This window comes from Dermacentor variabilis, chromosome 10 (genome assembly GCF_050947875.1).
Source record: "Dermacentor variabilis isolate Ectoservices chromosome 10, ASM5094787v1, whole genome shotgun sequence".
In the NCBI taxonomy this organism is placed as follows: Eukaryota; Metazoa; Arthropoda; class Arachnida; order Ixodida; family Ixodidae; genus Dermacentor; species Dermacentor variabilis.
Genome location: NC_134577.1, coordinates 25,087,487 through 25,103,485, shown reverse-complemented (window position 1 = coordinate 25,103,485; position 15,999 = coordinate 25,087,487). Strand labels below are relative to the sequence as shown.

General features: G+C 44.2%; 2 protein-coding genes across 11 annotated transcripts in view; both read right to left on the bottom strand.

Moving 5' to 3' along the window:
* Positions 1 to 6,437, bottom strand: part of dop (microtubule-associated serine/threonine (MAST) protein kinase dop) — a 297,922-nt gene extending 291,485 nt beyond the window's left edge. For both annotated transcript variants that reach the window (XM_075672078.1, XM_075672079.1), the window contains exon 1: positions 5,611 to 6,437. The gene's annotated coding sequence lies outside the window, so the exon portion shown is untranslated. The remainder of the gene's footprint in view (positions 1 to 5,610) is intronic.
* Positions 6,438 to 10,361: 3,924 nt separating this feature from the next.
* Positions 10,362 to 15,999, bottom strand: part of LOC142560177 (lysine-specific demethylase 4C-like) — a 62,636-nt gene continuing 56,998 nt past the window's right edge. For 6 of the 9 annotated variants that reach the window (XM_075672069.1, XM_075672068.1, XM_075672067.1 and 3 more), the window contains one exon: positions 10,362 to 13,817. In XM_075672069.1, coding sequence (XP_075528184.1) covers positions 13,535 to 13,817 — 283 coding nt within the window. In that variant the 3' untranslated portion in view covers positions 10,362 to 13,534. The remainder of the gene's footprint in view (positions 13,818 to 15,999) is intronic. The other 3 variants (XR_012823311.1, XM_075672075.1, XM_075672072.1) reach the window with 2 other exon arrangements.

Here is a 15,999-nt window from a genome sequence, read left to right as displayed (position 1 = left end):
TCACCAGGCAGTCAGTCAGCTAATTTAACCCTGAAACGCCCAAAGTATCATTTTCTTCTACACTGAGTTGGATATTCTCAAGTGTGGGAAATGTAATGCATAGCCTATACATAAGCATTTGTGATACACAAGAGCGAGTTTTCAGTAACAGATACTTCAATGCACCAATCAGTAATTGATTAATTACTATACTAATAAGGTTATTACTCAAGTAACATTTCATTGTTTCTTCTTGTGCAGATGTGCTCCCTATGGCCAGAAATAAAGATGAACAAGCTCTAATTTTCCTTTATGTGGAAATATGTTTTAGTGGAGGTTTGAGTGGATAAGACAGGGTTAACAGAAACTTGTGGTGTTTAAAAAATAGTATTTAGCGAGTGTTGGGGACAGGGTTCTGATTTAAACTCTGAAACTTAGCTTGAAAATGGACAATTTGTTTTCAGATTTCAAAGGAATGCACACTTTAATAAAGAGTTGTGTAGCAAAAAAAAAGAAAGTGTGGGGGGGGGGGGGGGGGGGTGTTGCTTGCATGCCCCTAAACAGCACATGAAAGTGTGTTTAAAGCAGAAGAAATCACAATGTAACCTTGAGACTTGTACTTATGTGTGCTCTCAAATAAAACATATTACATTTAATATATTCCATACTATATATGATATATTAGAAGATATATGAATATATATTAAATAGAATATTCACTACAATATATATATGAAAAAGGTCTGTAGCCACATGTGATATATCAATTTGAGCCACCTTGGATTCTTTAGCAGGTATGGTTTACATATATCTTCTGTCATATGTTCTTTTCTTTTTTGCAAAGTTAGAGAGCTGCACTTCTGTTTTATTTTGCAATTTTAATGAAGGCGCCTAAAATGTATCAGGGCCTCACTCAATATTCCACTACCAAAGGCCCATTTCAACATAGCTTCTTCTTTTGAATGTAACATGTTTCATTTAAATCAGTTCAGCAGTTGCATAGAAAAATCCATTTACATTTGATAAGCATCAGAACAGGTGGGGGGCCCAAGGCAAGCCCTGCTTTTAAATTTTGCCTCTGCAGACTGCACTAATAAAAAGAGAAATGATACACAGAGTGTTTAAAGAAGAAGAAATTACCATGTAAACTTGACATTTGTATGTATGCGTGCTCTCAAAGAGAATATATTACATTTGATGTATTTGATATATCAGTAAATATGTCAAATTATAAATTAAACCACATGTTACATGTTTTCTACATCATGAAGTACATCAAAATGGTCTATTGCCAGATGTTATGCAACAATTTAAGTCACTATGGATGCTAAAATAGGTATGGTTGACATATATATTCTCCCATATGTCATTTTCTTCTTTTTTTTTCAGTGCAAAGTTAGAGCTGTACTTTACTCTTTTTTTTGCAATATTAATGAAGGTTTCTAAAATATTTCAGGGCCCAAGTGAAGAATCCATTCCCGAAGGCCCCCATTCCAACACAGCTTTTCCTTTTGAATAAACATGTTTCATTCAAATGAGTTCATAGCGAGAACCATTCTGCTTTCTATAAGCGCCAGAACAGGCCAGGAGGGGGGGGGGGGAGGCAAGGCAAGCCCTGCTTTTAAAGTTTCCCTTAGAACAATGCAATAATAACAAGAGAAAGGACGCACGGAATGATGTATCGCAGCAGCAAAGAATGCAGTTGGCATGGTAGGCCGCAGAAAAGTTGCAAAAACCTGCACCTGCCGCACCTGTCATTTCACCTACAGAGACGCGATTCTTTTAAACAAAGTGCAAACCTGGGCAAAATAAACACTCTCAATCAACGCTTGTGCGAATTCCTCATGCAGAATACCATTCCTGCATGCACTGTCGCTGATGATACTGTTAGCCTAATGTCACACTTCTGGTACACTACAAGGACGTCCTATAAGATTGGTTCCTAAATATATTAAATTATGGCTCAGTTGTATGAGAGAACAAAAGGAACTTGGTCATTACATCATGTGGCTGGCGGAACATGTCCTTGTGATAGGAGTTGCTGTAAGGCCTGCTAGTGACAAAACGTATTTGTCAAGATGAGGAAAACACACCATTAACTTGTAGTGAACTACTACGTGCCACACAGTGATCCAATCACAAAGGACGACGACGAGATACTCAGCATGCTGACGGCATGCGCGCAGCGCATTGGGTGGTTGCTGGCTAGTGGTCACCACGTTGGCCAGTGATCACTGTGGCACATTGTAGTGCTCTACAAACTTTTTCGTTACCGCCAGACATATGCACATGTGCTCATTTTTAGTGATTTTATGTTTTAACATTTTATTTCAGGACATAGTAGTCGCAGCCTGTACTGCAATACATAAAATTATAGACCGTTCACTGGTCTTTTGAATGGATGTATAGCAGTAAAAATTGCTCAGACAAATTTTGGGAATTCTTATGCGAAGCTTCAATGAAGCCTCTAAAGGAACACGTTTGAAAGTGATAACTTTCTATTTCAAGCATAAGTATACTGACAGCAAAAAGAAAACAAAAATGAAATATACAAAAAATGCACCTGGTTCAACTTTTGTAAGTGATATCATGAAAAAGAACTATTACCGTGATTTGCTGGCATCAATACTAGCCATAATGATGCTCATGCTATGCAGAAAAGAAGTAGCTTTGCAAATGTGAAAATGGGTAAGCTCCTTTTGTAGAGGGAGCATTTGTTTTTACTCATCACAGACAGCACCTGGTGCGCTTTTTTACTGAATTCTTCAGGCTCATGAAGCAATGGCTGTCAGGTCAGAGAGCATGCAGAAGCCTCCTCATACTGGATTATTGTGTTCGATCCGCTTTTCTGTGCAAGTAATGCATTATAGTGTGCATTCAAGTAATGCTGGAGCCTTCCCATACTGTCGAAGTGCTGATGGTTAAAAGCAACCTATGGTGGGCCAAATAAAGTTGCACTTTATTAGTCTAACACAATTATGAAAATAACATGCACTCATGAGCATCTACTGTTGTTTGAGACCTTGTTAAAACAGCCTCTACGTCAGGTAAAGAAATTGACAATCCGAGAGAAGCTTCTGTGTCTTCATTGCTGCTGTCATATTAAAATTACGTTGCCGAGTCGATTAAAGTGCAAATTTTGCATCTTCTTATTGAAGGGCCAGGAGCACAATACCTCTAGTTTCAACGATACCTCTAGTCGAAGTTTTATTTTTCCAGGCTCCCAAAGTTTCCAAATTATCAAATCGGGTGAATGTTGAAACTTCAGTCGTCATTTCAGACTGTGCATGATGTTGTTAGCAGAAGTCCAACAGAAATTTGTAAAACCACATTAAATAACTGACGATCAAGTTGACTGATTCCTGCAGGCGTGGCAACAAAAGAGTTAAAGCCTTCCCGGACAACAATCAATCAACTCAATTCAGTGCAACTTGGTGCGACTGACAGTAATGAACGAACGTCCTAGAAACTTGAGCCATCTGCAACTAAGCCATGTTCCCAGACAGTGTATCATGGAAACGCCCCCTTTAATTATCACGCTGTTATGCAAGAATGCACACTAATTTATCATAGCACAGTACACAATAGCATTTCAGCACACTTTCAGACTGTTGTGTTTCCATCATTTAGATCTTTATTAAGCCTTAGATGTTTATAAGCACAGTCTAAAAGCAAGATTAGCTACATAACTGATTAGGTCTCAGCACAGAGGCGACATTATGGCAAGTGGACTTGCCTTCATCAGATTCATGGTGTCCTTATGAAGACCAGGCCCCTTGTTGAAACATTACCTGCAGGCTGCTACTTACCCTATTTCTCTGCTGTTGAATAATTCAAGTGTCCATATTCCCTGACCCCTTAGTTTCATTCGGATTAAATACATATGACATTCAGCAACTTCTAAAGGCATATCCCAAGGACACTATTCAGAAAAAGGAGTCTGTGCTTCCTGGTCAAAAGATTTTCCAAGAGCTTGCAAATCTGCGCACAGGTTCCTGTCAGGTGGCACGGCACAATGAAGTGTGAGCTACTTATAGCAGCCAGGGTCTCAAAGAAAACAACCATTTTCCTATCTGCAAGGTTGCTGCATGCACGAACGATGCATTGCTTCCCTGTGCTGCTCATCTTGAGATAGCTGCACAAGTGGCTTGATAACAATGAGCCTATGCATACAGTGCATGCTGGAGACAATGCACAGAACAGGTAGGTCGTTCTATCAATAAAAATATATTGGTTCAATAAAAGAGGCTAACGCAAACGAAAACATATGGATTTTCAGTTGTTATGTTGTAGGTGGCTTTGCTCTGGTTTTGTCTAGGACAGTGTAATATAGTTAACGACTGGCACAGCAATTGACAAACAAAACCTTTGCACACTGCACTCTATTGTTTTCACTAAAGCAGTGGCCCCAGCACAGTAGCTAAAACAGTAGAGGTGCGTCCTCCTTTCTCACGCTTCATGTATAACCAACTGAAAAACACATGCATAGCGTCTTGGTGATATTGGAGTGAGGCATAGCAACAAGAGGTTATATTTTGGCACAGCTGGGCCGGGAAGGGTGGCGGGGGCACCTTCTGAAATGTTTTCAGCGCAAGCATGTGTTTGTGTATGTTTACAGTTTCTCTGGGTACCATTATTACCTTAGCAGCTGCAAATCAAAATTAGTGACACGTACCTTGCACATTAAAAGAAGTGAATTAAGATATCGCTGTCCGCTGCATGTGTATACAAGATAAAGATCAGTCAATCTGTTCAACGACGCCAGCAGCCGAGGCTGCAATTTCTGGCGCGACTATGAGGCCCTCAGGTCGCGCACTCCCAACCTTGAAGCCGTTCGTCTAATTAGCGTAGGAATATGACTGCAACCGAGGCTGCATAATCTACGCGCAAAGCGGCCTGCGGCGTCCCGCAACGCTTTGATACATCGCCTGCAGCAGATGACGACAGCAATAAAAACCGATCGCAAACGACCGTTCCTGAACAGACGACAGCACGTGAAGCAGGCTTTGTAACGTGCGTTGCTTGAGTGAACCACGAGCGCGGGATGTTGCGCCGCGGTCACGGCCGACGAACCGTGCTCGCGGGGCTAGCCATGCGAAAAGGCAATCGTCGGCGCGCGCTGTGGAATGAATGGGCCGTGCAATCACTTTCGATCGCGATTCCTCGCGCTCACGTGCTGACGATGCCCGAGATCGCGCAAATGCGAGGGGACCCGCTACACTTACCCAAGCACGCGCGTAACCGGATGGACGCAGGCAGCACGGCTTCATTTGGCACTGATCAGTGGGAACAACCTGGCGGGAGTCTCATGCGTGCACATAGTGCACTGCTGGGCGTGCAGAAAGACACTGCAGTTTTAGACCGCGATACGGTAGGACAACCTGCTTTTCTCTTTTTTTCTTGCTTCCCGGGAAGGGCGAAAGGACGCAAAGCTCGTTATCGTCTGGACAGGGTACACGCATGCAAAGCACTCCGCGGCGCGACAATTGCGGCAGCCCAGACCCCACTTCAACTCCCGCGCGGTGGGAGCTCGATGGGGGAACAATTTATGCGAGTTTCAGATACAGCCAGCCGCCGCGCGCTGGCTGCTCAAAAGAACCAAGCGGGCTGGAGGCAAGGAAACATGCTCACCTGACTCCGTCAAGCACCGCTGAAACTTGTTCGAGGCGAAGGCCATCGTCGAAGCAAGTCGGTCGCGCCGTCAAACCGAGAGGCGAATGAAAAATTCCGGCCGGTACAGCGGTTACAAAAATAAAAGTGCAACGAAAGAAAAAAACACACACATACAACGAAGGTGGGGAAGCTGAGCGATCGCCTAGGTTGCGCGCACCGTCGGTGGGTTTTGCTTTCTTTTCGTTTTCAATTCTTCACTATCGCACACTTTTCACTGTCGTTTCCGTCACCGAGCGTTTCCGTTCACGTCGGTCGGTGCAGCTGGTCGGTGGGAGAGTTTACCGCTTCGAAGACGGCGCTAAAAACACCGCGCTCGCTGTTTATTACACGCACGGCAGCACGTCGAAGCACGGCGTTCGGTCGCCGAGGCGCCCAAATGTTGAACGGAGCACGTTGTTCCGGCTCCACACGAGAGCGGGGCCAACCAAAAGCACATGTTTACCCTCCGACGTGGCCTGTCCCGTCTCACCCACGCCTGTTTAGCGTTGGCCGCGATTTTGTGAGGCTGCAAGCAATCCCGAGTTCAGCGACGACGCGAGCACCACAACACTCGTGCAGACGACGACGACGGCGTTCCAAGGTGTAGCAGACGATGTCCCTAGCAGGTCGCCCACTCGTCCGTAAACAAAAGGATCGCACCAGATTAGAAAACACTTGGCACTCAGCACGCGTCCAGGTTGCGCGGCGGTGGCGGGCGAACGGGAAACAACAACTTGCAGCAGCAACAACACCGGAGAACTAGGAGCGTGCCGCAGCCTCCTGTTGGACCACAGCCATGATTCACAAGCTTCATAATCGCGCACGACACGCGTTGCATCGTGGGATACGGAGCGCCCCCACCATTTCTCCCCCTTCTTTACTCTCCTCTATCTCTCCTCCTATGACCGTAATCACAAGTTCTCGCTCTCGTCAGCACCTCCTACCCTTCTCAGTGTAGTTTCCTACCCTCCACATGCTTCGTTCCTCATTCGTCCACCCATGCGTCCTTTACAGTGATCAAACAACAAATGATCTCAGCTGCAACACTGCATCCCTTGAAAAATGAGACTTTAAATGTTATTATAAATATATTTGCAAATTGTCGCTTTATCGAAGAGGAGCTTCAAAACAATTACTTTGCTGAGAATGTGCTTACTAAGAGGTTTTTTTTTGTTGTTGTTTGTTTTCTGATAAGCTTTTAGAGAGGAAGAGCATTTGTATTCTTTTTTTTTTAATTTGCTGCATAACATTTAGAATGAAGATTCAGTAAATTGTAATACAATTGCTTTTTGCTACCATAACCAGACGTCTAAAACGTAATTTGGCTCTTGCAATCGCGTCTGGCGCATTCAACCTGCAAAAGCATAGCTGGCATAGCCTTCAAGATTCGCATTTTAAATTTAGGGGGCGTTACCCTGTGTCGTGGACGCCGTGAATTTGGACACCACTAGGCAGCACTTATTACACACAGTGTATCCACATAGTTACAGTTACACACACTTACACACAGTGAGGGGCGCATAGGTTAACACAGGTAGGACTACGGTAGGACATAAGACAGTATAATAACAAGGGCTTGGTGGCGCAACCCACTACCCCGTTACAAAGAAGACGCTTATAGCATCTATCCACGACTCCGAGGCCCTACAATTATACAGTGAAATAACTCTAAGCCTACAATGGCCCCACACGCGCTCAAGTTGCATGGACCGCCACAGAGGGCGAAAGATCAACCACGGCGTGTTCCAGCATGAAGCGCACAAGTGGAACTACTGTAGTTTCGTCAATACTTTAGTTTGTATTTTTTCCACTAGGGGCGCTCAGCGCGACGAAATATAATATGGAGACGTACAAAAGCAATGTTCACAATAGAGGACCAAAAGATTTGGTTGTGAGAGTTCATAGGTTTTTTTTAACCTATGTAGGACATTAAAAAGTATAATAGCAAGAGCGTGGAGGCGCAACTCACCGCCTCGTTCCAAAGAAAATGCTCATAACATCTATCCATTTATCAATATAAAGAAAAGTGGAGAAACGACAAAAAACGGAGACGTACGAAAGCAAAGTTCACAATAGGGGGTCAGGAAATTTGGTTATCAGAGTTCATCATGTGTGTTTTTTTTTTTTTTTTTTTAACCTAGGTAAGACATTAGCTATAATACCAAGAGCTTGATGGCGCAGCCCACCGTCCCGTTCCAAAGGGGACACTCATAACATTCATCCATCTTAATATTAAATCATAAACGATAGTCATAAATTTTATGCATTAAACAATATAATAATAAGGCTCAACCCAAGATTCATCCATCTTAATATTAAATCATAAACAATAGTCATAAATTTTATGCATTAAACAATATAATAATAAGGCTCAACCCATTATTTTGTCTAAAAGAAAAAAACGCTCATGGCATCCATCCACTTATTCATCCATTTGATTTTTAAATTATCCGACAAACCGACAAACACAGTTAACATGTTATTTTTTTTACAAAGTAAGCATACATTGTTTTATTGGACTTCTGTTATTAAAATTCGTGCTTTATTATTTGAATGAAGGTTTACCTCACTGACGTGTGGTAAGCAGCAGCCCATTGGTATCGATGGCTGTCCGTGCCGTTCATCGATTCAAATTGTACGGCGGTACGGTGGTTATATTTACGAACGGGGTATTCTACGACGGGATGGTAGTTTCATGGTCGTTTCCTTTCAGCATGCCTTCCTCCATGCCTTTTAGCAACATCACACATTCGATAGCTGCCACCAGGCGAACTTGTTTAAAGACGGTGAACTTTATCAGCTGCGACCAATCTGGCGCGTTGCAGTTGCCCGTGCGTTGCACTTTGCACCGCGCGAAGCGTTTCGTTGAAGTGTGCAGTTTTCTTCCGTATCATGCGGTATTGAGCCCATGTGAGTGGAAATTGCATGGACTAATGATCCTAAACTCAAAGCATCAGGGTACGGAGAAGAGAATAAAGAATCTGCTTTCGGAGTCGAAGTGGCTACCGGTCGAACCCGGACAAGGTACTTATATTCGGCGCGCCGTCCGACCCTGCACATGTAACCGGAATGTTTACCGGGTATACGTGGTTCGAAATTATTCTCGGAAAACGAACGTCGACGCTGACGCCAGATTTTCTGGGACACGGGGCCCTTAACGCTATTGCGATAAAATACGGCTGGTATAATGTCTTGTGGGGAAAAAAAATCTAACGAACTCTGTTTTATATATTGTCACTTGCGCAATAACCACTGCGATAGATTATGCAAAAAAAGGTGAGGCGTGCAGACAGGGCAGAAGAGTCTGCACGCCTCACCTTTTTTTGCATAATTAATCCTTACCAACTAGCTCAGCTTTCTGTCGTTCTAAACTGCGATAGACCCAATCTTTCTTTTTTTTTTTTTTACTGGTTATTAAAAATGGTCGTGACAGAGTTTACTCAGCAAGACTCTATGCTACGTACGCGATTGGGGAGCGCGATCCAAATTGCTGTGAGGCACATCCATTCACAATGACTTTCACAACGTGTAAACAAACCTTCGTCTGCTTTCAGTAGCTGCCGGCATGCAGCAACGATAAAAGTTTATGCTAGCGCTGTCGCTGCAGCAGCTCGCATCCCCATTTCTGAAGGCAAATTCACTTTTTTCTTAAGGAAATTAAACGTGGCGAGTGTTGTACTAAACGACGTTGACTCCAAAATGCGATCTTTCAGCAGAATTTCAGCGAGAACAGTGCAGCGCTGAGCGCAAAACCTTTTTTTTTTTTTTTTTTCGAACAGGCACAGCGAAATGTGCAGGACCCTGTACAATGTTTCCGCCTAAGAGTAGTAGTATCAGTAGAGTGAAGCACTTGTCAAAGTTCCATGCAGCTGAGATAGCATGGAGGAAGGAAACTGAGGAGAGGTCCTACCCCCTCCGCACGCTAGGAGAAAGGTGTGGAGGAAATGACGTTGTAGGTTCTCCTTTTTCTTGCCCTTTTTTTTTTATTTCTTTGCTGTAGCGGCCCCGCCTTTCGGGCCACAATGGCGGCGGCTTTGCTATTGTTCTGCGCGCTCACACGTGTTACTCCGTAGGTTTCGTACCGGCAAAGGCGCCGTGTGGGCAGGTTTGCGTTGATCTCCGTGTTTTGTTGCGCTGCGTTATCTGGACCGTGCTCTACCGTATGTTGCTGTGGCCAGGTGGGACAGGAGGAACTAAAGTTTGTGAAATGAACGCGCATGCAGCGCTGTACGCAATGTACCGCGCCACGGCAACGGACGAAGGAATATCCGCGGGAAATTTTGCCCTCTTTGGCGGAATCATGCTAACGTGCTAAAATGATTGTTTAGTATTGCTGCGGAGCGCGCGGGTCTGAGCAGCACGGTTGCGCGCAGCGCGGCGTGGTTTCGCGAGAAATGTAAACAAGAGAGGAGAGCTGGCCCGATAGGCGGAGCAACGCCAACTTCCGGCTTCACAAAGAGTGACGTCAGGGCCTCTCCCGAGTTTCCTTCCTCCGTGTGCGACAGTCTCCTACGCAACAAGCGTACATGCGGGCGCGCGGGGCCGCTCATTCAGGTGAAGGCGACGGTGGCGCCACCAAATCGGCCTCAATAAGCTGGACCCACTCCCTCTATATCTAGTACATTCTACCATAACTCTCTCCTTTTTTTTTTGGTAGGCAATGAAAGCTTCACTATAACACCACATACTGATGCAGTATTCATAGCAATTCAAAACGCATAAGGCCATGCTATGTACAGCACAACTTTTATTTTGGCTGGCAAACAATAGTACAGGCCAGAATAGGTAGGCATTTATAAATAATCTGTGAACAAACACGAGATAGAGAAATCTTCACTCAAAACTATAGGGATGACAAAGATGCAAAATGTTATACATGAATGTCTGCTAGGGAAACAACAGGATGCTCCGAGTGTACATTTTCTGAATACGCAACGTCATGGCTCTGGGTTAACCTCACGGCTTCTGTGAAACTGATTTTTTCTACACATGCGATATGCTTCTGTACACATGCTTGTTGACCAAGCACTGTTTAAATACCACGCGTTTTGGACACACAAACGCACACGCATTTAACAAGCCAAAATTCATTAACACAAGAAGTACTCTGCCAAATGAGAATTGAGAAAAAAAATATATTTAAAAAGAGTCACATTGACCACAACACCATGAAAAGTGCCATAGATATCAAGCTTAGGATGTAGGTACTAATCTCGCCGAACGAAATTTCGCACTTCATGTATGCCACCATGCTTCTACAGTAGATTACACATACTATAAATGTCCTCAAACAAGCAAAATGGCACAACATTGCATTATAGTATGCCAAAATAATTGCACAGAAGACAAGGTACAATTTTCAGTATCGTTTTGTAGCCTCGAATAAAACACACCACGGCAGTGGCTCGTGGGAGATGCTTGTGTCGTTGCCTATAACTGCCCATGAATCCTAATCATTGCAATACTCACCCTCTTAGATGTATATACTAAAATCCCTACAATATATTTGCTATTAAAAATGCAACCAAGGGAAAGGGTGAAAGCAACTGCAAACGTTCCACCATATAACGAGATAAAGCGCTGCAAAAAAAAAGAAAGCTAACGCTTGTAAATGTTAACTCATGTTGAAGCATGTTAGAATACACAAAGCATGAAGAAATACTAGTATGGACTCTAGGTTCCAATGGGACCACGAAACACTGACCTAGTTGAAAGGAACAGCAAAAACATGGCATCACAAAACATGTTGAAACAAAGGAACAAACCCCACACTTATGATTGGTTTTCAGTGACAAACAAAGATTAAGAAAAATATGAAAAAGAAATTGAATACTGCTTGCAAACAAAAACCAAAATTCTATGCCCACCAGTGTTCCAATGATGAGATCGAACAAAACAACACATCCAAGAATATGGTCAGAAGGTAAACCAGCAAACAGGAAGCAACTGTGGCAGGTATGTCAGCCTTATTTAAACGCTGCCCTCCGCAAGCATTTTTCCTGCCAAAAGCACTGCCAACTTTTCTAGTGACTGACACTCACCATGGCGACGAGATGCCACAGGCCAAGACAGCACTTAAAGCAAACACCAAAACTCGTTCGGCTTTGGCGGAACACATGGATGTGAACAAAGCAAATGGAAGCTGTAGACACTGCTTTCTCGAAATATGAAAAGCAACTTGCCAGTAGCTCATCCAACAACTATGTTTTTAACAAGCCGTTTACTGTTCTCCGACAGAGACCAAGAAATGTGAATTTGCAGACAAGACATGCTGCGGCTTGCATCTCAAACAGTGCTGCCACCAACTTTAGGATACATCAACTGCTGTACCAGATAGTGTTGATGAAAATTACATCCAGTTTGCTGGGGGCCCTTTTGGAGGTAGTGAGCATTGAAATATTGTGAAACTGAGAATTGTGGCCGAGGCAATGCGACAATGATGACATCATCTCGCCCAATTATCCTGATGGTGTAGCTTACAGGAAATAATAAAAGAAAAAAAGGCAGATGAAGGAATGAACTTTGGGCATGTCCAGGAGCACTCAGAACGGCAGTCGGCTAGGCAACATCCCCCCTCCCTTGTACTGCAAGAACCAAGGGCTCTACATCACATCAAGCAACCTGCCCCCACAAACAAACCCACAGGCAATGCGAGAAATCCAAAATTAGATTTAAGACATTGCATGTTATGAATATTCACCCAAGCGCACTCTGAGACTGATTCATATAGCACCATTAGGTGGTTGCGCACAACTATGACATACTATGACAATGTTTCTCAGCGCCAATTGCCACAATTGAAAACTACAGGCTCCAAATGACTAATAACCTACCTCCTTTGTTTTGCAACTTAAAATTACCACAGCTGTAAATGTACTTAATGGCCTTACTAAAGCATATGACAAATCGCAGACGCTCACACATGAGCACATTATATCAATGAGCCAAATTTCACCCATGCAGGCACACCTTGTGAGCACCACAAGTGTTCCTGCAGCAATTTGCTTGTCCCCTGGGTGCACACACGGTATCCGAACACTAGACCGTCGTCAGCGTGCCATTCATTTTTCTATTGCTACAGGTCGACATTCGTACCTGCCCATGATGTTTGAAGTTGCCCAAATGCCTAATTTCTTCACTGTCTCAACACACAACTGAAAACTGATGGTTGCTAGAAATCATGATTCCAGTCTATACACACAGACAGCCAGTTTGTTCATGTTTTTGGGAGGGCTCTCTGCATCACAGAAACATCTACAGAAAGGTGTAGAGTCAAAGAAATGACGTGTGCCAGCACAGCGAATTTCCAGCACCAGTGAACCTCAGGAGGGGGATGTCTTACAGCTCACCAGGTGACACGCTTGGTACACACAGCGGGCAACATGTCACTTTCAGCATGCTCCTACTGCAAGTGCCTTCGCCAATGGTCAACTAGGATACACACCAACACTAATACAATGGAGTAGCCGTGGGCGATGGGACTGTGTTACATGAAGAGTCAAAGCTGTACAGTGTTGCCCCCTCCCCATACCCCAAACTACTACTTCTATAGACAAAGTGCAAATGTGACAGACCAAGCACACAGTACAGTATCACACAAGTAGGTAATGTTCGCAACGTGCACATCTTGAGAGACTGGTTCATTTGGTGCAATACATGTGTTGCGAGCACACACACACACTTGCACGTTGCAGCTGTGCTGCCATGCCTCCTTTTGATGAAGACGCCCTGCAGTGGGCTTGTGTTTCAGGTCCAGGACTGCAGCCAATACTTCAGTTCACTATGCAAGCACGTCTTTTGCAACCACGCACACATACACATACACACACACACAGTATTCTTGTTCAGGCCTCAGCGGTTGCCAATGTTCTTGGGCAACAACACTGTTCTCACTGTGTCATCATCACCGACAAGACGATAGCTGCTGGGCGGTTGCTGAGACAACAGTGGGCAGCACAGCGACATGTGGTGGGGTGCTCTCCCTCCGCAGGTAGAGAGGCGGGCAGCGGAGTGGCTGCTGTTGCTGCTCGGGAGACGCCGATGATGAAGATGACGACGTGCTGCCACATTCTTCAGAGGAGCAGGATGTCATCATCGATGTAGCGGACGTTAAGGGCCCGGCGGCGACGACCTTCCACCGGCTGTTCTTCGAACAGGTCGATGTGCTGCCTCTCGGTCGCTTCAGACTGCAGGTGCACAGAAGCCAGCGACGAACGTCGTGCGAGAGAGCAGGTAAGATTAGTTAGCGCAGCAACCTAATACAAGTTTGATAGTGATTGGCCGGAAGTGTGCAGGCTCCCTTCTAGTGACATCAGATTTTAAGTAACACAGTGCCAGAGGGGAAAAAAACAACACTCCTTTCACAAGCGGCACCTCTGCCGCAAAGGTACTCTTTTGCAATGGTCAGTCATGAGCGAATGAAGTTTTATGCTGACTGTTCTGGCTCAACTTTCCCTATGGTAGATAACTCTCCCTTGCAAGGGAACAGATTCATTTGAAGCTGAACTGATATTGAATGATTGATAGCAGTTTAAAGGGACACTAAAGGCAAATACTAAGTAGACATGGACTGCTTAAATACCATTCCAGAAACCTGCAACACTTATTTTGTGCCAAGAAAGGACACTTTTTGTGACAAAATTGCATCTGAAGGATCCAAATGCCTTTTCCGAAATTCAACTCTCCCACCACCCAACGAGGGGAGTGGCGGCATTGCATACGTCATTACCACTCTTTTCTGCTGTCGGTGAGTAAAATGGCGCCCGACAGACAGCGGCACAGACAGATAACAGAGCGGTGGATTCGCCGCTGCAGCTGCTTTTTGGTCAACTGGCGCAGACCGTTCAGGCGTCCCACACGATTATATGGAAGTTGAATTCTCTGCCACTGGCAATTAGTGCGTGTTTTGTGAGGCAGCAAAACCAGCTGAACACTATGTGATAATGAAACTGCTAAAACAAAGCCTTTTGAGTGCCCGCGTCGTTGTCGAGCATAATTTCAATGAGTTCTTTTTTCTAAAATACTGGAACTGGAGAAGTAGCATTTTATTTCATCTGATAATACAATACAATTATGTTTTTTGCAACGAGTGGTTGAGTACTAGTGAAAGAATTCAACTGAGGAGTGCTTTTGTCATCGAGCAAGTATTTAAATGTCCCACGGGAGTCTCTAAATCATGTCCTGCATTTACCTCGGTTTCTCTATTAAGGCTCTTTTCGCAATAATATTGACGCCTTAGAGATTCTCAAACACCAATCTATCACTTTAGCTTCACTTAATATTTGCCTTTATAGTCCCTTTAATAAACGCCCTGAAACACCATCACTAAGAGACTGCGTAGCAGTCTTTGCATTCCACGTCCTCCACAGTGGGGCACTGAACCAATGACTTCTTGCACAGCAGCAGAAGTACATAGCCATAGGCTTATCACACCAGGTGTTTGAGTGCTCAGCCACCTGAGCATATTCTCCTAACAGATTAATGGGGTTCAACACTGCTTTTTTTTTTTTTTTCTCCTTTCAATGAGTGAGCACACAAATGAAGGACAGCTTTCTTTTAGTGATGACAACAGCAAGCTCACCTGCATTTTTATCCCAGTGCAGAAGGGCGTACTACAGCCTTCGTAAGGTATACAGTTTTAGTTTCTTTCACCATAATATAAAGAATTTGGAACATTGCATACAGGACATCTTCGAAACTACACGCGATCTCTGTCATTCCCCGCAGCACTGTGAGACTACGAGGCGTTTTAACGCTGCAATGTCTCGCAGCCCGTGTATTGCTGGCAACAAACACTTAATGCTAATGCTCCTATACACAGCAACAACACACACATCAACCGACATAATGGTGCAGGAATAAGCTCTAGTGAGCTACACGACGTTTTGATGCATATGTGTCTGAGAAAGGAAGAAAGCAGTGCTGAGCTTCTTTTCACAATGTCAGGTGAATCTGCAGGAAAACTGGCCACAACTTGGCTGCCATTTCGTTTACTGTGCTTTAAAATTTCACAGACGAGACAACGAAAAGGCGATGGACGAACACTACACACATGTTCGTCCGTCTCCTTTTCCCTGTCCCTTGTGTGAAATTCCAGCACTTAGACTGAACGATGTCATGCCAACTAGCCCCAGTTCAAGCCTTACTGAACCTAACCACCGTTTACCCAAGTTTTTATTAATACAAATCTTTAAAAAGTTCAGCTCTCGACTGTGGCAACAAAAATTCTACATTTAACGCAAACAACGCAGGTTGACAATGCCTAGTGCAATACGGAGCATTGGGAGTATCGCCTGTGTAGTATTGCTAGGAAGTTTTTATACAAAAGCAGTGAAGCAAGTAGCTTTAAATGCACTGGGAAAAACTCCA